Source organism: Pelobates fuscus, chromosome 7 (genome assembly GCF_036172605.1).
Source record: "Pelobates fuscus isolate aPelFus1 chromosome 7, aPelFus1.pri, whole genome shotgun sequence".
NCBI classification, from domain to species: Eukaryota; Metazoa; Chordata; class Amphibia; order Anura; family Pelobatidae; genus Pelobates; species Pelobates fuscus.
Genome location: NC_086323.1, coordinates 160,657,503 through 160,684,370, shown reverse-complemented (window position 1 = coordinate 160,684,370; position 26,868 = coordinate 160,657,503). Strand labels below are relative to the sequence as shown.

Below are 26,868 nucleotides of genomic sequence, written 5' to 3'. Positions count from 1 at the left end.
CTAGAAGTGTGGGTGGCTTCCCTGGGTTCCAGTGGGGACCAGGCCAGCCAGGTACAGGTCAAGGACAGGAGCTGCAACAGCAACTGCTGTGTGGATTCCCATTCACAAGTACTGGAATGAAGTGCTCTGAGATCACTTCCTCTACGTGCTGCAATGCATAAATTGAGGATTGTCCTTCACCACCTCTTCGTATTAGCAGATATCTGAAGTTTTACTGGAACTCCTGATAGGCCAGAGCCTGTTTGGCTCTAGCAGCCTTGAGTGCCATGCAAAGGCACCTCGAGTGCCGTAGGTTGCCTACCCCTGATCTAGTAGGTACGTTGGAAAAAAAAATGTAGGAGGAGGGATATATTTACTAAATACTGAATGCAATTTTTAAAAAAATATGCAAATGAAAATAAATCTATACAATTTTTTTTTTTACCTTTGAAGTTCCTAAAGCTTTGTCATATCCACAGTGTAATGTCAATAGCACATAGACCCATCCTAGACCAGGAAGAGGCTTCATTAATTAGGAGACTCTCACAGTTTTTTTTTTTTAATCCTGTAATCCCTGTGCGGCAGGGGTTTAGGGCAAATACAACTCAGCTAACAAGCGGTGTTCCACTGAGACAGATCTGTCTTGCTACGTTAAGGCTTTGCCCTCTATCCACTGGGCTGGTAGGCATCATCCTCCCCTCTGTCAACCTATTCTTCAGGCAGGTATTCTCTCTTTTGCCTGGTCCTTCTTCCAAGCAGGCATTAACCCCTCTGCTTGCTCCATCTTCTTGTGTTTTTATTTTTCTGGGGCACAGTACTTACCATCACATTAGCAATGAACATGTCTAGCTATAGCATGGGTAGTTAATATCCTTTCACTTAGAAGATTAGGAGAGTGTAGGCTGTTGATGTATGATGTTTCTTAACTACATCTCCCCTGATGCCTCACCAGCTTTAATGCAGCTGAAATATGGTTAAAAAAACATGGAGTGTCCATACAGAAGTTGGTCACCCTTTAATGACTGAATGATTCTCTTCCCACTATTCCAACAATAGACAAAATTCACAAAACATACCTATTATTATCATGCATATGGACATACTGTCCACCAATCTTTGGCCCTCAATGTGAATGTTGGATATTTTATAACAGACGAGTACCAATACTATTATTTTTTTCCTCTTCTTGTCCTTAATATTTTGCTTTTCCTCTCTCATTCTCGCAATTATAATACTAAATCCACGGTCAGTATTTTCTATGTCTTATAACGTTTGGTTGTGTTTCTGATTACACCTATATCATCTCATCTGTCCATGTTAAAGAATATTAAAAGAAAAGAAACACATGGGGTGCCATAGTAAGCCACAACTGACAGAAGATAACATTATGATCAACCCACAGAACAAGACGTGACTTACAGCGTTATTCTCAAGTTCTAGTTTTTCTACTTTATATTTAGCAGAAATAGAGTAATGATTAAAAAGGAAATAAAAGTAATAGAGCCATTTAAAAAAAAAAAAAAAGGAAAAGAAAAGAAAACCAAAGGGATTTAGTCTCTAAGATAAAGATATCAATGCTAATGAAATGAGATGATATTCAATTTGCTAGTAAATTGCATTAATTTCCTCCCACTTTATGCTCACCGTAGGGATACGACTCCTGTATAGGTCTATGCTGAATGTTTTCTCTGCCTCTTTGATCTGAAGAATAAGTGAATTTGGGGGATGGCGTCTCTTCTATTGTATCACTGCCTAATCCAATTCTTTTTCCTGGGAGCAGCTGTTGTAATGATGCGTCTTGTCTACTTGTAGACCTTGTTGTCTTAATAAAGAATAGACATTAATAGCAGTAATTTTAAAGTGTGAAAACCAAACTGCAAATTTAGGGGAAACAATCATGATAAATTAAGTTTGGATATTCTGCAGCATAGATTCATTTTTTGAGTATTTTATAGACAGCAATGTATTCTGTAAACAGCAATTGCTCTGAGTGCTTGGAATACTGTGACCAATGTTCTGCTCAGAGGAGAGGCACTGGCCATTTGTAAGAGAACGTCTTTTTCAGTGATATTCTAAAATCAGAAGCTCAACATTCAAAACATGCACAACTTCATGATTGTGTTGGTGCAATGTGTGGACCTAATAGTTGTTCTTTACAATTTCAATGGAAATAGCAGCACAATATAAATAAATCATTGTTAGCTGTTCCCATTACTTTTTTGCTTTAATGTTGTCAACTGAATTTCCTAATTACTTTTGAATTTGCAATATGTGCTTTCTTTGGTTACGCATTCATCGATTTCTAAATAGTTAATTGGTGAGTGGTCATAACCTGCTAAGAGAAAGGAAAACTGAAATAGGAACCTAGACTAAGTCCACATAGAATTAAATGCTTGCTCACAGGAATCACACACAGACATACACAGGCAGGTACACACAGGCACAGACAAGTACACACAGGCATACATAAACACACAGACACAAACCACACATATAGGCAGATATAGAAAGGCACACATAGATACAGACAGACACACACAAGCAGGCACACCCAGATACAGACAGGCACACAAAGGCATACTTACACACATTATGAAAAAAGATACTGGCTCCCTTGGAGTCTGTCATCATGCAAGGGGTTAGGGACAGGCAGACGACAAGCTGGTAACTGGTTTAGGAAACATTCCACCAGTCATGTTCTTTATTATCCCAGTCCCCATACCTTTCTGTGTGGCTGCTCTGCGCTCTCCCTGCCTGATATCCCCGGTATCAGCAGATTTACTAGTAGAGATATACAGCACACTATACAGCACACTAGTAGAGATATACAGGGAATATGAATGGGTGTCATATTCCCTTTATTTTTATCACTGTGCCGCTTCCACTTATGGACAATTCCTGTCTAAGGATAACGGGGATGGAGAGCAGTGGAGAAGACAAGCAAAAATATTTGAGGCTTCAGAGCCTCAGCCATCATCATAAGGGGTGACATCAAAATGGCTGTCTTTTTGCGATCACCCCCTTTGATGATGTCACACAGTGCGGTCCACATTCCCTAGTGACACCGTTGTTGGTAAGAAAACCAAAAAAGGGGAAAAAAATAGCTTGGCTAGTTTGAGGAAAAATTCCAGTGTGGGCTATTTTGACATAAAGTCAGTTGTCAATCCAGGATGACTAACTTTTTAGTGAATAAGCCATATAAATGGTATTTAATGTTTTCTGCATTCTTAGGCAATATATAGAGAATCTATGTATTCCGTAAGGAGATAATTGAGTGGATGAACTAAAAGACATGATTTCCAGTCAAGGGATACAGATAGTAATTTCTCGGCTGCCCTGCTAAACTGTATTGAGGAATATAATACATACTAGAGAATAGTACAGAGAAATGTTATGACGATATCCGATTTAATAGATAGTTTACCTCTGCTGTTGACCTTAAGCTCGATTTCCTAGTAGTGGCTGGAGGTGGTCCCTGGACTTTTGATCCAAATGCTATGTGTGTTTTTTTTCGGGTTGTGTTATTACGAGAGCTTGTCTGTCCTCTGTTCGTGAGTTGAGCTAGTAAAACAAATGTAACAATTTTTTTTAAGCTTTAATTCTTAATTTTTAGTAAGTACTTCATTTGCCAATACATAACATGCACACAAATTATATAACACAATTATATTCAAAATATAGTCAACCTCTTGGTTCTTTTGCTATAAAAAATGGTTGCATATGTTTGTAAGCTTTTCTTTTCTGTTTATGTCTTGCAAAAAAAAAAAAATTGTCTTATTTAGCTCCTGTACTTTACTGCAATAGTCACAGGAGAGTTACAGTTCAACGCAATCTGCAACCGCAACCATAAATCTCGATGCCTGTCGAATGTACGTGAGGTCCCTTCCCTAGTTCTGGAACGTCAATTTCAAAGCATTCAAAATCTCCCAAAAGCATTCTGCTATCCATGAGATAGATGGCTTTGGGCAATTCTACTTACACTTTGATTAATTAGTAATAAACAGAAAAAATATTGAAACAATAAAAAGAGTTTAATGAAATAAAGACATTTTCAAAGACAGAAATTTGGGGAAAACTGATTTTGCTTTAGAACAGATATTTGACAAAGCTTAGGAGTGTAATTCATAGTAGAGTTGCGTAATGGATACCAGTCCTCTTGTGGAATACATACTTTTTTTCTGCTCAATCAAATGGATTAGTAAGTAAGAGCAAAGGGATATAATGTCCAACCACATTATCAGTCAAATCTTTATGCAGACTGGAGATTGAGCAGAATCATAGAGACCTATCCCAACGGACAGTTACACCTCCCCTTAGATTTGTGGTTACCAAACAATTCCACAGCCACCCCTACTGATGTATTCCAGTAGAGTTTTTGAAATATGTACATACGTTTGAGAAGCAATGTTCACGAATTGCAAGATTTCATGTTTACTCATGTGAACACTTTTGATGACACTCATAGTTGCACCACTGGAAATGCTCAATACAACAAGACAATTAGAAAACACTGTCCTCTCTAAGAAGTGGAAAATAATAATGTGACACCAGTGGCATACATTTAATCAAATTAGATCTCTGTCTCCAAAAAACTCACAGTGCCTATTAAGCATGCTTTCTTATGGAGCAAATCCAACAGGACCATTCACTGAAATCTAAACTGTAGGAAATAGAAGACTAAATTTGGATAAAACTAGCTGATCAGGAGAAATAATCCAACTCTGCTATTTTAGGATTTTTATTTAATGCAATTTGAATTTTAGTAATAAAGCCTAACTGTGTGCAATCTCATCACATACACAAAAACTATCTACGTACTCACCCATCAGGCAATTAAAAGACCACTATAGGCACCCAGACCACTTCAGCTTAATGAAGTGGTCTAGGTGCATGGTCCATCTAGGATTAACCCTTTCTGCTGTAAACATAGCAATTTCAGAGAAACTGCTATGTTTACCTATGGGTTAATCCAGCCTCAAGTGGCTGTCTCATTGACAGCCACTAGAGGCACTTCTGCGCTTCTCACTGTGATTTTCACAATGAGAAGACGCCAGCGTCCATAGGAAAGCATTGAGAATGCTTTCCTATGAGACTGGCTGAATGCGTGCGCGGCTCTTGCTGCACATGCGCATTCAGCCGATGACATCAGAAGAGGGAGGAGAGTCCCGGCGCTGGAAAAAAGGTGAGTGTTTAACCCCCTTCCTCCCCCTTCAGCGCCACAGGAGTGGGACCCTGAGGGTGGGGGCACCCTCAGGGCACTATAGTGCCAGGAAAACAAGTTTTTTTTCCTGGCACTATAGTGGTCCTTTAAGGGTATGGATTTCCCTCCTAGAGGTAAATTATTGAATTCATATAGACCAGTGGTTTCCAAACCAGTCCTCAAGGCACCTCTTCCGGTCCAGGATTTAGGTATTACCTAGTTGAGTCTAAGGTGTTTTTAGAAAAGAAAATGAAAACACATTAGACACAACTGGGTAATCACTAAATCCTGCGATAATCACTAAATCCTGCGGTAATCACTAAATCCTGGTAGGGGTGCCTTGTGGACTGGTTTAGGAACCAAGTCACCCTTAATATTTGAATATTTTTTCGAGGCACCCCAAGTCAAAATTTCTAGGTTGTGTATTTGTGCAGCGCTGCAGCATAATGTGTAATGTATAGTGTTAATGTTTGAAGAGGTGCTTGTATATAGTTTTAGTGTTTTAATAAAGTGGTGTGTTTGAATGTAATGTTCACTTTTAAATGTGGATGTACATTTGTGTGAAGTATTTGTGTTTTGAGTGAAGGGGTGTGTTTGTATGTAATATTTGTGTTAAATTGCAAGAATGTGTTTGTATGTTGTGCTGGTGTTTGATGGGATGTATGCACATACGCTACCACATACATACATATTAACACACAGATACATATAAATACACCAACACATACACACATAATATAGACACTGACACCTACACTGACACATACACACACCTTAACTCATGCATACACCGACATATACACACACAAACATTGATGCACACACCATGACCCAGATACACACACTGACACACTGATGCAAATACACAGATGCACATCTTGACACACAGATGTGTGAACACACACAGACATATACACACACAGATGCACACCCTGACACACACACACAGATGCACACCCTGACACACACTCAGACACACACACACACACACACACACCCTGACACACATTCATACACACACACACACACACACACACACCCTGACACACACACACTTCTCTCCCTGCTCCTCTCCCCATATGCCGTGGCTGCCTGCTCTCCCTCCTACACGGTCTCTCTGCACGAAGCTGGGAGGAAGTTAAAGGCTGTCACTTCCTCCCAGCTGGCCGACATTACAGGGGTTTGGTCGCGGTCTTAAAGGATTGCGGCACCCGACCAAGCCCCTGTTCAGCTCCCCGATGCTCTAATGATAGCACCGGGGAAACATTCCGCGGCACCCCTGTGTGCACGTTGTGGCGCCCACAGTTTGTGAACCGCTGATATACATGATGAAATGTCAAACCCCTTGTTTTTTAGTTGTTTTAATTTATTTACATTGATTATTTAAACATTTCACATGCAAAGCACCATATAACACGAACCACAGTTGTGTAAGCTAGTGCTAGTTATATGATATATGCAAGTAATATCAAGCAAGCCTTCCTAATCTTGGACAAGTTGATTGTTAAAGTGAAATCTGAAAAAAACTAAAAAAGACTCTGATGAACAGTGAATAATAATAATAATAATAATAATAATAATAATAATATACAAATACAAAAAGGCCAGAAACTTAGGGACACTGGCACAAGCTGCCTACTTATCCAGTTTTATATAGTAGGTATAGACTAGCAATATAACAATAAATAAATAAATAAATAAACAAAACAAAAATAAGGCTTCTCTGTTAACAAGGTGGAACTCTTAATCACAGGTAATTCAAATATACCTCCCAAAATTGGGATGTGTGATATCTAGATAGGATGTACGTACAGTTGCCCTTTTTATGGCTTATGTTGCACTTATTGGGATGTTTAGATGTTTTCAGGACTCTTTACTAGCGATATGTTCTTTTCTCCCCAAATGTGCCAGAAGCAAGAGAACATAAAACAGCCCAATAGCAACCTGAAATACCCTTTAACCCCTTAAGGACCAAACTTCTGGAATAAATGGGAATCATGACATGTCACACGTCATGTGTCCTTAAGGAGTTAAGCACAGGAAACTGTATTCACTGTATCAGCAAAATCTGTACAAATACCAATGAGACTATAAGTGCATCTACAACATGTTCTGAAATTGATTTTTGTTCTGCACTAATTATTGTGAACCTGTCATACAACTGCAAGATAAAGAACACCATTGAATCCTTTATAAATTATAAACCCACAATATTTCTGCAAAGTGTGAAGAAATAAAGTTACATAATTGTACGTTACTTTCATTTTTAAGGTGTCACTAAACAGCAGTCTACGCACAAAATAACCGTTTTGACCTTATTTCATGTGCTTGCTTTGAATGTTGTATTTAAAATAAATGTTACTTTTTATTTTAGTTTGAAAGAGCTAGACAGTGACACATTTATTATATAGTTTCTTGCCTCAGTAGTTAAAGTGAATATATTTAAACCCATAACATTTTTTGCTCTATTATTTTGCTGGTTTCTTAGTATACGCCAGTTCTTATAGATGGTATTGGCAGGATATTATTTCCTATAACCTGAACGTAGAAGAAAACATATAAATGAGTTGTCCGGACTGTAAATAACTTTTGCTGTAGCTATGTGGATTAGGCTTCCAGCAGAGACGGCAAAGATTAATGCAGTGGACACGCCACGAGTGGAAAAGGAAATAAAGGAATAAAGAATAAAGTCTTTGCTTTTAGATATGGGCAGACTAGATGAGCAAACTGTTTCCCCACTAAATCCTTGTAACATGTGTGTTTTTCTGGCCCATTTTATCAAATAAGATATCTAGCATTTATGTCAGGATCAGGGCTTGTGTAAGATCCATTGGCTACACAAACAAAGATGCAAAAAGTCATCTTTATTTGTATTTATCTTAAAGGGACACTATAGTCACAAAAACACCTTTAGCTTAATTAGGCAGTTTTTGGTGCATAGAACATACCCCTGCAGTCTCCCTGCTCAATTCCCTGCCCTTTAGGAGTTAAGTAAATGTCTTGATGCGGTCCTAGTCACACCTCCCTGCATGTGACTTACACAGTCTTCCTAAACACTTCCTGTAAAGAGGAATGTTTACACTTCCTTTATCGCAAATTCTATTTATTTTGAAAGTCTAATCTCCTGCTCTGTTAATAACTTAATAGACCATGCAGGAGCCTCTTGTATGTGATTAAAGTTCATTTTACAGAGCAGAATATAAAAACATTTCAAATAAGTTTACATGTGATTGAAAATGAAACCCTTTAGTTTTCATAAAGACTGTGTGAGTAACAGTCAGGGGAGGTGTGGCTAGGGCTACATAAACAGAAGCAAAAGTAATTTAACTCTTAAATAGCAGAGAATTGAGCAGTGAGGCGGCAGGGACATGATCTATACATCAAAACTGTTTCATTAAACTAAAGTTGTTTTGGTGACTACAGTGTCCATTTAACTTCCCTTTTCAAATTTCTTACCCCCTTTGCGTGTCTTATACCCCCTTGTGTGTCTCTTATGTCTTACCAGTCCCTTTGTGTGTCTCTCTCACCCAGCCCCTTTGTGTGTCTTTTACGCCTTTTCTACCACATCTCTATATATCTTTCCCCACCAGCCCCTTTTGTGTCCATTTCTCCCCGAGCACCATTTGTGTGTTTCTAAGCCCCGGACCCTGTGTTTGTGTCTTTCACCCCTTCCCCTGCCATTCTGGGTATCTCATTCTCACCTCAGCCCATCTGTTTGTCTCATTCTACTCCCAGTTCCTATGTTTGTCTCTTTTTCCCAGCCCTTTTTGTGTGTCTTCGAACATTGTGGTCTATTCCGCTACCCCCTCCATTTTTGTTCTCTTCCACTACACCGTTTGCACTTTGTGGTCTCTTTTGACATGTATGTGTCTTATTGTGTATCTGTATGTATGTTTGTCAGTGTTTGTATCTGTGTATCTGTGTGTTTGTTTCAGTGTGTGTATATGAGTGTGTCCTTGTTTGTATCTGTGTGTCTGTGTATTTGTATGTGTCAGCGTGTGTTTATACGTGTTTCTGTATGTGTGTCAGTGTGTGCATTTGTATGTGTGTCAGTCTGTATCTGTAAGTCTGTGTTTGTATATATGTATGTGTGTATCTGTGAGTCTGTGTATCTGTATGTGTCTCAATGTTTGTATATGTATGTGCGTCAGTGTGTCTGTGAATATGTATGTGTCTATATACACTGCTCAAAGAAACAAAGGGGACACAAAAATAACACATCCTAGATCTGAATGAATTAAATATTCTTCTGAAATACTTTGTTATTTACATGTATGAATGTGCTGACAACAAAATCACACAAAAATAAAAAAATGGAAATCAAATTTTTCAACCCATGGAGGTCGTGATTTGGAGTCACACTCAAAATTAAAGTGGAAAAACACACTACAGGCTGATCCAACTTTGATGCAATGTCCTTAAAACAAGACAAATGAGGCGCAGTAGTGTGTGTGGCCTCCACGTGCCTGTATGACCTCCCTACAACGCCTGTGCATGCTCCTGATGAGGTGGCGGATGGTCTCCTGAGGGATCTCCTCCCAGACCTGGACTAAAGCATCTACCAACTCGTAGACAGTCTGTGGTGCAATGTGACATTGGTGGATGGAGCGAGACGTGATGTCCCAGATGTGCTCAATTGGATTCAGGTCTGGGGAACGGGCGGGCCAGTCCATAGCACCAATGCCTTCATCTTGCAGGAACTGCTGACACACTCCAGCCACATGAGGTCTAGCATTGTATTGCATTAGGAGGAACCCAGGGCCAACCGCACCAGCATATGGTCTCACAAGGGGTCTGAGGATCTCATTTCGGTACCTAATGGCAGTCAGGCTACCTCTGGTGAGCACATGAAGGGCTGTGCGGCCCCCCAAACAAATGCCACCCCACACCATTACTGACCCACTGCCAAACCGGTCATGCTGGAGGATGTTGCAGGCAGCAGAACATTCTCCATGGCGTCTCCAGACTCTGTCACGTCTGTCACATGTGCTCAGTGTGAACCTGTTTTCATCTGTGAAGAGCAGAGGGCGCCAGTGGCGAATTTGCCAATCTTGGTGTTCTCTGGCAAATGCCAAACATCCTGCACGGTGTTGGGCTGTAAGCACAATCCCCTCCTGTGGACGTCGGGCACTCATACCACCCTCATGGATTCTGTTTCTGACCGTTTGAGCAGACACATTCACATTTGTGGCCTGCTGGAGGTCATTTTGCAGGGCTCTGGCAGTATTCCTCCTGTTCCTACTTGCACAAAGGCGGAGGTAGCGGTCTTGCTGCTGGGTTGTTGCCCTCCTACGGCCTCCTCCACGTCTCCTGATGTACTGGCCTGTCTTCTGGTAGTGCCTCCATGCTCTGGACACTACGCTGACAGACACAGCATACTTTCTTGCCACAGCTCGCATTGATGTGCCATCCTGGATGAGCTGCACTAACTAAGCCACTTGTGTGGGTTGTAGACTCCGTCTCATGCTACCACTAGAGTGAAAGCACCGCCAGCATTCAAAAGTGACCAAAACATCAGCCAGGAAGCATAGGAACTGAGAAGTGGTCTGTGGTCACCACCTGCAGAACCACTCCTTTATTGGGGGTGTCTTGCTAATTGCCTATAATTTCCTCCTGTTGTCTATCCCATTTGCACAACAGCATGTGAAATTGATTGTCACTCAGTGTTGCTTCCTAAGTGGACAGTTTGATTTCACAGAAGTGTGATTGACTTGGAGTTACATTGTGTTGTTTAAGTGTTCCCTTTATTTTTTTGAGCAGTGTATGTATATGCATGTGTGCCTGTGCCTTTACTTGTGTATCTGTTTGTGTGTTACTGTGTGTACTTGCGTGTCTGTGTGCCAGTGTGTATCTGTGTGTATATGTGCATACATCTCAGCATCTCACTAACACTACACACAAATATATCCCTGCAGTCAAACATCAACACTGCTTACAAACAACTTCTGTATTAAAACAGCAACATTATACATAAGCACACCCCTGCATTCAAAAAACAATACTACACACAAATGCACGCCAGCATTCAAACATCAACACTACATACAAACACACCTCTACATTCATTCACACATACTTCATACAAAAACATGCTTACATTCAAACATACAAACACTGCTCAGTGCTAAATACAGCCAAGCAAGGATGGACAAATGGTAGATTCCCAGCTAGCAAAGCGTTGTGGGAGTTGTACAACATATGGGGATCTACCTTTTGGCTACCCTTGCAATAGGAAGGGCCTAAAAAATAGTTTTTGCACCATGTCTCACTCTACATTAGTTATGTCCCTCCAAGTACATACTGCAAGTACATATTAATGTATGACTTGTGGAACTCGTGTGACTCTAGAGCAGTAGTGTTTGGATTAATATAATATCTATAAAACAATTTATGACATGTCATTCTCTCCATACCATTTATTGTAGATATTAGTAGATATTAGAGAGTAATTCCAGAGTAATAAAACTTTCATCTAAAAAGCATCATGATGTTTTGCATTTCTTTTGCACTCTGTCTTCTTCTTGTTACGAAACTTCCCAATTACTTTTTAGACAAATTATTAAACTTCCCTAATTAAAATTAAAGCCATAAAGCTAAAATGATTCTCCTGCGGAAATTAATGCGTGTATAGTTTTGACATTTTAAAGTAAATTACTGTTTTAGATTGAAGCTGAGTTGTGCACTACAAAATATCATTAGTGAATTGAACTGCCTACAGTTGAACAAATACGATCTAACTTCAATGATAGCCTTTGCTGTCATACATTAAAAAAAAAAAAAGGTGTGTGTGTGTGTGTGTGTGTGTATATATATATATAAAATGGAACTCTAGTCATTTTAACATAGACTCCTATAAGGAACATCATGGATTACTAAATACAAAACTAAATGGGAAAATAACTGCAATGATACAACAAATCAGACAGTTTTGAGATATGAATATGTTTTAAACTATGAAATAAAAGCTGATATAACTCATGTTCTATTTTATTTTTTTTATATTTCCATTGCAGTATTAAACACACCTTTAGTGGCTGTCTTCCTGACACCTCTAGAGGCATCTTGCTGTGAGAACTTGGTTCTTGATTTGCCATACACATGCACTAGCCTTCCAATACTATTCTATGGGTAAGCATCGGATTGGATGAGATCATTAGAATTGATGATCTCAGCCATGAAGGCAGGGCAGGAGAGTAACATTACTTTTTTACTTTTAATTTAAACAACAAGCAGGTCACTATAGTATTAGGAAGAAATGTCTATATTTCTAATGTAATAGTGTTAATTTCAAGACATTTTGGTGCATAGTACGATAAAGAAAAAAAAGGCACGAGTACTATCCCAAATCCCTGCACATTTAACCCCTTAAGGACCAAACTTCTGGAATAAAATGGAATAATGACGTGTCACACACGTCATGTGTCCTTAAGGGGTTAAATAACAGTACTTTTGTATCACTCCAGTAGCCATTAAAGTGTAAGTTCACCTGCCACCTCAAAGCAAATCTCTTAGGTGACTCCTACACTAAGTGTAATCACTGCTGCCATCCAAATGTAGTGGCAGTTTGATCACAGTGCAAAACTTTGTTTGTATTTGATTTTGTATTACATAGCCATGTTACAGTGCCCATTAAAGGTTAACACGTGTGTAGAGATTCAGGAAAATATTCCTTTCTGTCTCAGAGATTTTGCCTTTCAGCTGAAAACAGCAAGGTAATTTGTTAATGTAGGACTCACCTACCAGCAGGGCCAGACTGGCTCACCGGGATACCGGGAAATTTGGTGGCCGCAGGGGGAGCTGGCTCTTCTGGTGGCCGCAGGGGGGAGCTGGCTCTTTTGGCGGCCGCAGGGGGGAGCTGGCTCTTTTGGCGGCCGCAGGGGGGAGCTGGCTCTTCTGGCAGCCACAGGGGGGAGCTGGCTCTTCTGGCAGCCACAGGGGGGAGCTGGCTCTTCTGGCAGCCGCAGGGGGGAGCTGGCTCTTCTGGCAGCCGCAGGGGGGAGCTGGCTCTTCTGGCAGCCACAGGGGGCAGCTGGCTCTTCTGGCAGCCGCAGGGGGGAGCTGGCTCTTCTGGCAGCCGCAGGGGGGAGCTGGCTCTTCTGGCGGCCGCAGGGGGGAGCTGGCTCTTCTGGGAGCTGGCTCTTCTGGCAGCCGCAGGGGGCAGCTGGCTCTTCTGATTTGATTCTTTTCACCTAATATAATTGTTTTACCTTTTGGTGCTATCCTTTTTGTACAATTTTGGCTGGATTAAGGACCACACATTATTTACTGTTATAAAAAAAAAATATATATATATATATATATTTTATTTATTTATTTATTTTTTTATATATACACACACACACACACACACACACACACACACACACACACACATACATACATACATACATAATGACACATTTCCACAAACTGCAAATACAGACCCATTTTGATCTTGGTGACACTAGATACATATTTATAAAATAAAATATTTTACCAGGATGGATACATTGAGATTTCTAGGAAAGAAAATAGTTTCTCTAAATATGTCTATAAAAGGGTTAATTTGGCAGTTGCTAGTTTTCTATTAACTTGCCAGTGTAGGTTTATTTATTCAATCAAAGGGAGATTAACAATCACAAGGAGTCAGTCCTGACAGGCTGTATACTCCATTCTACATCCCACACCTTATCTGTAAAATCTTTCTCCTTTATCACTACACAGCCTGCCAGAAAATGTTGTTAGCATTGCTGTTGATTTATGGAAGTTGCTAACCCATGAGTAGACATTTCCTGCCTTATGACTACAAGTTACAAACCTAAGAAACGGATAAGGTGCTCACTCTATTTTAACAACAGAACCTACATCAGTGTGCACCAAATGATGCATTTGCATGGCATATTGTCATGGGTTTGTGAAATCACTGAAGCAGTTACTTGTTGTCTTTGTGTATTGACATGATAAATCAGAGATGTTCGAACATAGTTAACAAATCTGATATGAAAGGCACTTTTTACACACACTTTAAACACCTAAAAACACACAAATTCATCCCTTATTCAAACTCTCATCACTCTCAGGTGCCTACACGGAAAACAGTATTAAGAACAAACCTCGAATTTCACAGTATGTATTGCCATGAAATGTAAGCTCAAATGTAAATATTGGTAAATATTGGCAGTGGGCGTGTTAATTTGTTATTCAGATTTGCTCTGCTATATGAGCTCACTTGGGTTTTTATTTAATAAACACCACATTGTAGTGGATTGAAAACCGAATTGTACACATTTACAAAGTTAAACCTTATATATATGACTAGAGGAACATTTTAAAACCCTTAACATTTATAATATCCCCTACCCAATACCAATGAGTGGGGGGCTGGGAAAGAGGACTGTGTCCCTCTGTTATTTCTCAGGAACCATTAATATGGGATGGAGGTTTTTTCGAGCAACATGGCAGCAATGGCTGCCTAGTCATTTGTTTTAATAGAAACATAGAAACATAGAATGTGACGGCAGATAAGAGCCATTCGGCCCATCTAGTCTGCCCAGTTTTCTAAATACTTTCATTAGTCCCTGGCATTATCTTATAGTTAGGATAGCCTTATGCCTATCCCACGCATGCTTAAACTCCTTTACTGTGTTAACCTCTACCACTTCAGCTGGAAGGCTATTCCATGCATCCACTACCCTCTCAGTAAAGTAATACTTCCTGATATTATTTTTAAACCTTTGTCCCTCTAATTTAAGACTATGTCCTCTTGTTGTGGTAGTTTTTCTTCTTTTAAATATAGTCTCCTCCTTTACTGTGTTGATTCCCTTCATGTATTTAAATGTTTCTATCATATCCCCCCTGTCTCGTCTTTCCTCCAAGCTATACATGTTAAGATCCTTTAACCTTTCCTGGTAAGTTTTATCCTGCAATCCATGAACCAGTTTAGTAGCCCTTCTCTGAACTCTCTCTAATGTATCAATATCCTTCTGAAGATAGGGTCTCCAGTACTGTGTACAGTACTCCAAGTGAGGTCTCACCAGTGTTCTGTACAATGGCATGAGCACTTCCCTCTTTCTACTGCTAATACCTCTCCCTATACAACCAAGCATTCTGCTAGCATTTCCTGCTGCTCTATTACATTGTCTGCCTACCTTTAAGTCCTCAGAAATAATCACCCCTAAATCCCTTTCCTCAGATGTTGAGGTTAGGACTCTATCAAATATTCTGTACTCTGCCCTTGGGTTTTTACGTCCAAGATGCATTATCTTGCACTTATCCACATTAAATGTCAGTTGCCACAACTCTGACCATTTTTCTAGTTTACCTAAATCATTTGCCATTTGGCTTATCCCTCCTGGAACATCAACCCTGTTACATATCTTAGTATCATCCGCAAAAAGACACACCTTACCATCAAGACCTTCTGCAATATCACTAATAAAAATATTAAAGAGAATGTGTCCAAGTACAGATCCCTGAGGTACCCCACTGGTGACAAGCCCAAGCTTCGAATATACTCCATTGACTACAACCCTCTGTTGCCTGTCACTCAGCCACTGCCTTACCCATTCAACAATATTGGAATCCAAACTCAAAGATTGCAGTTTATTGATAAGCCTTCTATGTGCAACAGTGTCAAAAGCCTTACTGAAATCTAGGTAAGCAATGTCTACTGCACCACCCTGATCTATAATTTTAGTTACCCAATCAAAAAAATCAATAAGATTAGTTTGGCATGATCTCCCTGAAGTAAACCCATGTTGTCTCTGATCTTGAAATCCATGTGTTTTTAGATGTTCAACAATCCTATCCTTTAACATGGTTTCCATCACTTTCCCCACTACTGAAGTAAGGCTTACTGGCCTATAGTTGCCCGACTCCTCCTTATTACCTTTCTTGTGAATGGGCACAACATTCGCTAACTTCCAATCTTCTAGGACTTCTCCTGTTAACAATGATTGGTTAAATAAATCTGTTAATGGTTTTGCTAGTACACCACTAAGCTCTTTTAATAGCTTTGGGTGTATTCCATCAGGTCCCATTGACTTATTTGTCTTTACTTTTGACAGTTGAAATAGAACCTCTTCCTCTGTAAACTCACATGTAATAAATAACTCATTTATCCTTTTTTTTAACAGAGGTCCCTTTCCTTCATTTTCAGCTGTAAATACCGAACAAAAATATCCACTGAGGCAGTCAGCTAGACCTTTATCCTCATCTACATACCTTCCTTCTTTTGTTTTTAATCTAACTAATCCTTGTTTTACTTTTCTTTTCTCATTTATGTATCTAAAAAAAATACACATTAATGTTTAGTATACATGTCGAATGGAACAAGGGGCATATGGAGGTAAAATACCTCCATTGTAGCAATATGGGGGTCTTATTGACCCCCATGGGGTTTTTATTTACTAATTTTCATTTTTTTTTTACTTTTAACATGTGGCTGCTGGTTAACAAGCACTGGGCAGCCACCACATAATTCAGCCTCACGCTGCCAAAGGTTTTTAAATATTTGCTGCTAGCGCTGTCCGCAGGCAAAGAGTTCCTCAGATCATCATTCGCCTGCAAAAAGCAAGTTGTTTTTGCTGTCACTCTGCAGAGATTCTGTGGGTTAAATTTGAGCTCTGGAAGTATTGATGTATATGTTTAGCACTTGTTCTCAACCTACAGAAAACAAAGACAGGCGTGCCTTTCTATGCTACATGTCTTATTGCTTCCATTTGAGTGTATTGGTGTGTAATTTGAATTAAACATTATGTATGGTTCTATGTTGCAGATAAGATATATACAATATAGTATATAAACCAAATTGATATAAATAATTAATGGAAAATAAAAACTGTACATTTAGAAACTTTATAAAAGAAAATGTTACTTGCGCTTTCTCCTTAATCCCTATGTATATTTAGACAAATGGAGGTCATTTAGTTGCTCCAATGGCCATTGGAGGGATGCCCGCCTGCCAACGTCAAGGCAGACCCCCCTAAGCGGGTCCTAACATCCCTATGTATATTTAGACAAATGGAGGTCATTTAGTTGCTCCAATGGCCATTGGAGGGATGCCCGCCTGCCAACGTCAAGGCAGACCCCCCTAAGCGGGTCCTAAGGATTAAGGAGAAAGCGCAAGTAACATTTTCTTTTCTTTGGTTTTTACTATATATTGGGGCTGATGTGTGTTGTAGTCCTTGCTGCTTAAGCGCAGGACTTCTCTTTTTGTATTTGTATTTACTTTGTATCACACAGCCTGGTTACAATGCTGCTACCCATCCCATGTGTTCCCTATTAAGGGTTAATAAGTAAAGGGGTGTATATAAAAAATATCCCTTTCTGTCTCATTAGAGATATCTTTGCCAGAAGCTCAAGGAAGCAGGCTGAAGGGTCAGTGTTAGGACCCGCTTAAGGGGGTCTGCCTTGACGTTGGCAGGCGGGCATCCCTCCAATGGCCATTGGAGCAACTAAATGACCTCCATTTGTCTAAATATACATAGGGATTACGGAGAAAGCGCAAGTAACATTTTCTTTTCTTTGGTTTTTACTACATATTGGGGCTGATGTGTGTTGTAGTCCTTGCTGCTTAAGCGCAGGACTTCTCTTTTTGTATTTGTATTTAGAAACTTTATATTTAGATATAGAGGAACAGCAATCTTTTCAAAAATATTATGTATAATTCATGTGATACTGTGATACTATGCATAACATTTTTCAAAGAAATGTTATGATAATTTTGTGTAAATTAAAACTACTCATTGTGAGGGGGTTAAACGATGGTAATCAAGGTTTCAAGACATTAATATCTTTCATGCAGACACAACAGCGGTTTTATATCCAAAACACCGGTAAATTTCACAGTAAGGAATACATTTAGCATTTTGTAACACAAAATGGAGGTATTGATATCGTTGCCAGCCTATCTGAGGGCCACACAACTAAGATTTCCATAGCCAGAAGCTCTTCTGGCTCGCAAACGACCTTGAGCTGTCAATCAGAGAAATTGCCCATCAGCCAGTTCCTTGCGTAAGAGACAAGCGGTGGATGACAGAATTAAAATAAATAAATAAATGGAACGTTTCCAGTAAATATAAAGGGAAAAATTGAAAAGGATTTTCTAAATTAAACACAGAGGTTTTAAATCCCAACTGCTTTATTCAGCAAGGTATATGTACCTCCCAACAAATTAGAGAATTTCATTACGCATTTTTTAATCCACCAGGAGTTGCAAATGATATCTCCAGTATAATGCAGGAGACAAATGTTGAGAAATGTTAATTACTTCCGGCAGTCTCACGGTATAAAGTTTTGCAAGTTTCTTGTCTTGGTGAAGTTTGTGTACCTTTCTGAGAGAGTGGGTGGTGCTGTGTTCAATTCAATTTGCACAGCAAATTATATAATGGGGTTGTGCATAATGCATGAGTATTATTTGTAAGTTAAATTATTTCTCCGTATTTTTCAAAATTACCCCTGCTTTAGAAGTGATATGGTAAGAAGATGTCAAATTTATTTTTCTCTAGCTGAAGTTATTACGGAGATGCGTCATTGCATATCTTATCGAAACATGTACAGCCTTGTACAATCTTATATGTCCGTTCACTGCTAGGCACTCGATAGTGATGAAAAGTGACTGTCAGACCCCTTTCCACACCCCCCTCCTCCACACCACACACTTTTTTTCACAGGACTGTCCAAAGCACCTAACAAATATGTTATGTGATTTATTTTATGTTACTTGTTTAGCTCTGTTAATTAAAGATATAGAGCTTTTAGACAAGTTGTTAATGATAATGAAATACAGGGGCTGATATGATAATTCAGCATGAGTTCAATATTAACTCATTAATTAACTGACAACAGTTCACTAATGTAACTAATCCATAATGGATAATAGGGATTAAATCCTTTTTTTTTTCCACTTTATGAGTAGTTATTTAATTTGTTGCCTTTTGTATTATAAAACCATTTATTATCGTATTCTAAAACGTGCCCCCTCTTTTCTAATTACGACAAGCACACAGAAAGCAGAACATGTTTTCTGACCACCAAGCTTTTTCCATGTGCCTAAATACCAGGAACTATATTATAAAAGTTTTAGTTTTTTTATCACAAGTAAAAACCTAAATTGAGAAAAGAGAAAATAGTGTAGGAATTATGTGTTATGTCTTATTGTTGAATCTTTTTGGTATATTAAAGGTATCACCTATTCCTGTTTGAATCATAAATATCAAGAAAAATATTTGTGTGCTCTATGTTCTTCTAAATTTTCCCTAAGCCAGCACCCCGCTACACAATCCTTTCCCTACCTATCCAAGCCAAATGTTCTGGCTTATAAATTCCAAACTACTCTAGTGGCCCCCTTAATAGGGATCAAGATTCCTTTTGCGTTTAAAATAAAATTGGTGATGATCATTGAGGTTGCTTTCACAGAGTATAAAGTGGGAAGGTTTGGATATGCAATGAAGGCTTTTTCATTAAGTGAACCCTATAGCGTTAGGGATATAAATATGTATCTCTAGCACTGAAGTGTTTCCCTACCTATTTAGGTAGGTAGTTTTATTAACTTTTACTCCCTTGCCAAGCTGGTCAAGCCATTCTACCTTTCTGCCTGAGATCATCAAGATTGTATCAAGAATTAATACCCAAACATACAAACTATGGAGCTCTTTCCCTATACACAAACACATTTTGCCGAACCTTAGGTTGACCGGACTTAATGTATATAGGTGTACAGAAATAGGTAGAAAATAGTCAGACAGGCAAAGGATAGGAGATGAAAGGATAAACGTAGTACAAAGCCATGGGTCAAGTGTACCAGAGTAACACATAAACAAGATACAATGCCAAATAAACTTCAAAGCTATAGGATCACACTCTTGGGCTTCAAACACCATGGCATGGCAAAGGAACTAGTTCAATGTAAGGTATAAATAGGCCTAGGTGTGTGTTGATAGGTTAGGGAACCAATTAGGGTAATAGAGAGCAAGTATAATAGGAGTGCATATTATGGGCTACTTTCCCTTTAAGGAACCAAGGAAAGACAAGGCGCATGGCATCTAGCTGTAATTGCAGACGTGTGTGTGCACATGCTATATCGGCCGAACATTGGGCCACCGCGGGACAGGAGATCCGGCATCTGCAGAGACAGCGGGATTGGAGCAGCGCAAGCCGAGAGGAGACAAGAGCAGTCAATCCAGAGCTTCCCTATAGGAAAGTGCAGCAAATTGTCATGCTGTATCAACCAGTTGCTCTCTGAGGCAGCATATGACTGAGAACCAAGTATAACTCGGTTGTCATGGGAAGCACCTCTAGTGGCTGTCAGGAAGACTCTGCAATGAAGACATTGTAATTTCTACAAAACTAAAGGATCACTCCACCCAAACCACTTCATTGAGGTGAAGTGCTCTGGGTGCCTTTAGGGGTCCTTCTAGTCAATTTTGATGTAGCTTGTCTAAAACATCAAAGCTCAAAATATATATGAGATGTAGGATCCTATGTTATTCTATTGCCAGCCAGTCCCTTCTAATTATCTAGTCCTCACATTGGCTGTATGTAACACATAGCCTCATTATTAGCGGTTCGTTGTTAAATTTTAATTAGATAGTATTTTCCTTCGTGGTTGATGCATTTCAGATGCTAAACAGACTGAATAAACCCAGTCTGTCTTAGTGCCAATAAAAATAGCATCTTACTCTGAGTCAATTATAACTCTGTTCATCACTAATAATAAAATAATGGGAAGGAAATGGTAAATGTCAGAATACCTGTTTCTGCTGCACTCAGATGTTTGCTTTCATGCTTTGCTTCTGTGTAACCTAATTTGACCAGATCAAGAACCTGGGTGACCTGATGTACATTGGTGGTAATTTGACAGCTACGAGGGATGACGTCCGTAGGTTCACTGCTTGATAATGAAGGATTGTGCATATCTGCAGATAAAACAAACTTTTAGATATAAAAACAGCATTTAGGCACATGGCATAACTGTGATCTGCGGGATAAAACCAAGTATGGCAAACAATGACAAATGCACGGATCAAATCAATTGGTGGCAACAGATACCATACACTTTGTTGTCAATTATAAATATTCAATTAGAATTTAATTATGGTATACATTTCTTAACAATATTAACTTCACTTAAATATGCAGAGCCAGCAGCCACCTGTCATATCATAGAATTTTCAAGTCTGTCGGTCTCCGTTTCTCTGTTCATCTAGCAACTCTGGTTGGTGGCTCCAGAAGTTTTAACTAAAACTTTTGAGTCATTCCAGTCTCAGCACACTTATCAATCATTTAGGCGTGCTTTCTGCTCTTATAAATCAGCATTCATGCACCATCACTTATTTTCCCAATGAATATAAATATCAACGTATAATACATTTCAGAAGATGTCCATAGTCTACAATTTTCTAAATTACCATGTATGGTTTGTAATCATCAAAAAGTACAGTTTGTCAAGTATTTCTGCTTAATTGACATCGATGTGTGAACAGAAAGTGATAAACGGGGTGGGCGTTCGCCATTATTTGTGATCAAAATATATGTCCTGTAATTTTAATGTTTTTTCTAATCTCTTACTAATCTATAATATGCTGCTGAAGATGGAATTTCAGATACTTTCAAACTTTGAATTTGCAGCTAGCAATTGAAAGAAAGGGCATTCTAACTGATGATTGATGATTTATCTTGGCCTAGGGCACAACTATGTATATATATATATAATATTTTTTTTTATTATTATTCATTTTTTTTATAGGATGATTAATTTGTGTTTTTTAGCTTGTATTTTCCCAAATTAAGCTTCTTTATTTAGTATATCAGTAAATGATCTCATGCTAAATATTCAGCACATTAACACAAAACTATGTGTAGCAAGTAATTATAACATTTGCATAAACCTTTTTATAGACATCATAAATCAAATGGCCCTATTATTTTAAATACAAAATTAGGGGGATAATAAGTGTAGCTTCTGTTAATTCCCTGTATATATATATATGAGTAAAGCTTTGATGGGAACACAGATAAATATAAAAGGCATGAAGATTACACATTTAATGACTGGAAAATACACTCTCACTTTCTGTTTTAATTACTATCACCTTTATACAGAAAGTGAAAAAATAAGACTGAAGTTTCACATAGCTTAGAGGAATCTGGCTCATGCAAACAGTTCACTCTAAAGATTCCACAACTACGCATTGCTTAAATTAATTGGAACTTTTATTAGAATGTTTAGTTTCTTTGTTCATGTTCAGAGATTGTCCATGTTGATAAAAAAGATTGCATTAAAGGGACATTGAGTGCTAATTTTAATGAGCATATGATTGTGCTCTTAAAGCCAAGCTCTATGCACCTTAGAAACCAACTTTCCATGGGTGGGTAATGGTACAAGGAAGTTCACAATCAATGTATACATGCACATATTGGCAGTGCTGTATTTAGCATGAGGCTGACCTTGGGTGGCACTTTCAGGGGTGCGGCAAAAACAGCCTGCCCCCCAAACCTGCCTGCAGATGCCTTGTCATCCTTTTGTCCTGGGGGACTGGCTGGCTGGCCACCTTGGGCCTACCAAGGTTGGCATATTTTCTGTTTGTGGGTGCACCGCAGTGATGCCCAGGGCCAGAATATAACGTCACTCTGGCCCCGGCATCACTAAGGGGTGTGTGAGGGAGCAGAGCATGAGGATTACAAATCTTCCTTGCCACCCGCCTCCACCGTTCACCAGCCCGTGCCTGCCTGCCAACCCCACTGGACCGCAGGGAAGAATCAACTCCAGCATTACCAAAGGTAGGGAGGCTGGATTGATTGGACATTAAAACGTATTTTTAAATTGTGTGTTAGTGTGTGTCTGTTAGTGAGAGTGTTAGTGTGTCTGTTAGTGAGTGTGTTTGTCAGTGAGAGTGTGTGTGTATCTGTCACTGAGAGTGTGTTTGTATGCATGTCTGCCAGTGTTGTGTATGTGTGTTTTGGTGTGTCTGTCAGTGTGTGTATGTGTGTTGGTGTGTGTATGTATGTTAGTGAATCTGTATGCCTGTCAGTGTGTTTGTCAGCTAGTGTATGTGTCTGTCAGTAAACGTGTGTGTCTGACATGTCTGTCAGTGATTGTGTATGTGCTTGTCAGTGTGTCTCTGTCAGTGAGTATATGTGTGTTTCACTGTGTGTGTGTCTGACACTGAATGAATGTCAGGGAGTGTGTATGCATTTCTGTCAATGAGTGTGCATCTGTCAGTGAATGTGCATGTGTGTCTTGTCAGGAAGTTTGTATGTGTCTGTCAGTGTGTATGTGTGTTGGTGAATGTATGTGTGTGTCTGTTGGTTAATGTGAGTGTGTGTAACTGTGAATGAGTGAGTGTGTATGTCTACGAATGTGTATGTTTCAGTGAAAGTGTGTGTTGCTTAAACAGTGTATGTGACAATGACTGTATATCTGTCAGTGAGTGCATGCATCAGTGAGGGTGTGTGTCAGAATCCTATCCTGACAACCAAGATATTGTTTTATTTTACTACTGCAATACCTGTTTCTCGACAATAATGGCCTCCCTAGCCACTAGTCAATGCTCAGTCGCTCTCGCCTGCCTCATATGATCTTCCAAGTCTGCTATAAAAGGCCACACCCAACTAAAAGGGGTTACCTTTACAATGAGAGAAGTTGTCTTCTGCTCCTGACAAGTCTTCTGCACCTTGCTCTTTCTGATACTTTTGGTAATGGTCTGATCCAGACAAGACATCTGTTCCTGGCTCATACTGATTCCTGATAACCAGCTCAACTCTAATTTTACTTGATCCATCCTGATTCATCCAAACATCCTGCTTTAATTCAAACTGAACTTTGTTTACTAAATATTCCTTATTTGCTTTGGATCTAACCTGCCTGGACTTTACTAACCATACTATTAAATGTAATGTTAAGACCTGCAGTGGTGATGGTGCTGCGGTCTCCTGTTCCTTTCCCAACTGCTGAGTATTAGTGATTATAGCTCCAGCAGGGGGTAGAGATGAATACAGCTTCCCAGACAATTCTTCCCAGTGAATAGAATATTCTTCCCCAAACATGAGCCAAGACTTCATGAAGGGTGTAACAGAACTCAAGCTTTATTGAAACAGGCTGGCTTTTATGGGGGATTCTCATGCAAGAGGACGTCCCAGAACAAACAAATACATTCACCAATCACTGTACAGTATTTTACTAATACACGCCCTCCCTCTGCCTGGGAGATATTGAGATAAGTTAAGGAGTAAATCAATTATCTCCAGGCAAAGGGCACACATTTTCCCCAAAAGTTAGAACACCCCTTTCCCCACCAGGTATCCCCACAAAATACATATCCCCTGATAGCCCCGATCTGGGAGACCAACATATCCAAATTTCACCCAGATCGGTTCAGGGGTTCTTGAAAAGTGTGGAAGTCCTGTTTCACCGACCACACACGAGGCTCCTGCCATAAACAGTTCCATGAATTCAGCGTGTGGGGTCGGTCAATGGGGAAAAAGGCGAAAAACTGTCAAAATACCGAATATACCCTCCTGGCTCATAGTAGCGATCGTTCCCCTGGTCTGAACGAACATAACTACCGAATGCCGCTCTTCTGGCTGTTCGGTAAGTAGGAGAAGCGGGAGTTCGGTAGTTTTCAGCGGTGGTTCGTGCGGTCGAGTGTCCGATTTTAGTTCCAGACACTCGACGACCAAGTCCCGCTGACTCTCCTCGTGCGAACAAGATGGCCGCCGTTTTCTTTTCCACGTGGCGTTCGGCTATACGAACCGCGGCCACCCAGGGAACTCTTAATTGACGGTGCTTTTGAACATAACAAGCCAGGAGGGGGTCAGGGTTCGGTAGTTGCAAACTGCCGAACTAATAACCAATTTTATGCAGGAAAAAATGTAACAAACACATAGAAATAGAAGAAAAGGTCGGATAAAGTCCATTTTCTTCACATGTAACTCTCCTGGAAAACCCTGATCCACATTTCTGGTAACTTCCGTACAAATCCTCCAAACTAAAGAGACTGTTATCCTTAACTTAGAACCAACCTGAATTCCATTATCATTTATTATTGTCTAATATATTTACTTGTTATCTATTATTTCACTAATAGGTTTCCCTGTCTCCTGTAAACGTGCTTTGAGGCATATTGCCTAAACCTCTATTTCTACTACTACTCCTTCATACTTACCAGTAATTCTGTTTCTAGGTTCTGCTTTTATATTTTCTCTTTTTATCCTGTTATTCTTTTTGTTACTTTTGTCTAACCCATGTCTAATAACTCCAAATAAACTACCTGTAGTCAACCCCGGCATAAGTCTCCTCTCTGACCTCCTAAGAATCATGACAGTGTTTTTCTGTCAGGAAGAGAAGTTTTTGAAAGGGGGGGAGGAGGGGATGCCCAAGTTTTGTCATGCCTGGGGCAGTACAAAACCAGAATACACCACTGCACATTGGCTTATAACTGCAGAGATTTGCAGTAATAAGAATGACTGTCCCTCTTTTATTCACTGACCAAAATCTGTGGAGACTCGGAACGTTAGTGCTGCACACTAAAAAGGTGAACTGGAAAAATTATCTAAGTCAGTTATGCTTTCAGTTTGACTACTCTGGTCTTAAAGGGACACTATAGTCACCAGAACTACAGCTTATTGTATTTGTTCTGGTAGTATAGCCAGTCCCTGCATGTTTTTTGCAGTGAACATGGTCTTGTCAGAGAAAAGCCAGTGTTTACATTACTGGCCACTCCACAGGTGACTGCTAGAGGTGCTTCCCTGGGTGGTGCTTGCACAATCTGATATTCAGTGTTTCCACCCTCTTCATGGAGACACTGAACTTTCCTCATAGAGATGCATTTATTCAATGCATCTCTATGAGGAGATGCTGATTGTCCAGGGCTGTGTTTGGCTTGTACTGGTTCTGCCAATGTTCTGCCTCCTTGACAGTCTCAGTCAATCCAATGCTTTCCTATGGGAAATCATTGTAATTGGCTCAGATCACCACTTTTGATAATGTCAGCCAAGGAGACAGATCAGGGGCAGAGTCAGCAGCCTATGACTGGAATAAAGGTAAGATTTTACTAAATTTAGAGGGACCTGGGGGGCCAGATGGTGGTTTTAACACTATAGGGTCAGGAATACATGTTTCTTTAAAGGGACACTATAGTCACCTGAACAACTTTAGCTTAATGAAGCAGTTTTGGTGTATAGAACATGCCCCTGCAGCCTCACTGCTCAATTCACTGCCATTTAGGAGTTAAATGCCTTTGTTTATGAACCCTAGTCACACCTCCCTGCATGTGACTTGCACAGCCTTCCATAAACACTTCCTGTAAAGAGAGCCCTATTTAGGCTTTCTTTATTGCAAGTTCTCTTTAATTAAGATTTTCTTATCCCCGGCTATGTTAATAGCTTGCTACACCCTGCAAGAGCCTCCTGTATGTGAATAAAGTTCAATTTAGAGATTGAGATACAATTATTTAAGGTAAATTACATCTGTTTGAAAGTGAAACCAGTTTTTTTTTTCATGCAGGCACTGTCAATCATAGCCAGGGGAGGCGTGGCTAGGGCTGCATAAACAGAAACAAAGTGATTTAACTCCTAAATGACAGTGAATTGAACAGTGAAATTGCAGGGGAATGATCTATACACTAAAACGGCTTTATTTAGCGAAAGTAATTTAGGTGACTATAGTGTTCCTTTAACTATGGAATTCACTTTGAATTCTCACTTTAGTA

At 39.6% G+C, this 26,868-nt stretch overlaps 1 protein-coding gene across 1 annotated transcript in view; it reads right to left on the bottom strand.

The window, feature by feature from the left end:
• The window catches only part of CFAP20DC (CFAP20 domain containing), a 340,832-nt gene that overhangs the window by 193,256 nt on the left and 120,708 nt on the right, over window positions 1–26,868 (bottom strand). Inside the window, exons 8-10 of the mRNA XM_063427556.1 lie at window positions 20,911–21,075; window positions 3,404–3,540; window positions 1,624–1,801 (exon numbers count right to left, since the gene is read on the bottom strand). Of these exons, the coding sequence (XP_063283626.1) occupies window positions 1,624–1,801; window positions 3,404–3,540; window positions 20,911–21,075 (480 nt within the window). The remainder of the gene's footprint in view (window positions 1–1,623; window positions 1,802–3,403; window positions 3,541–20,910; window positions 21,076–26,868) is intronic.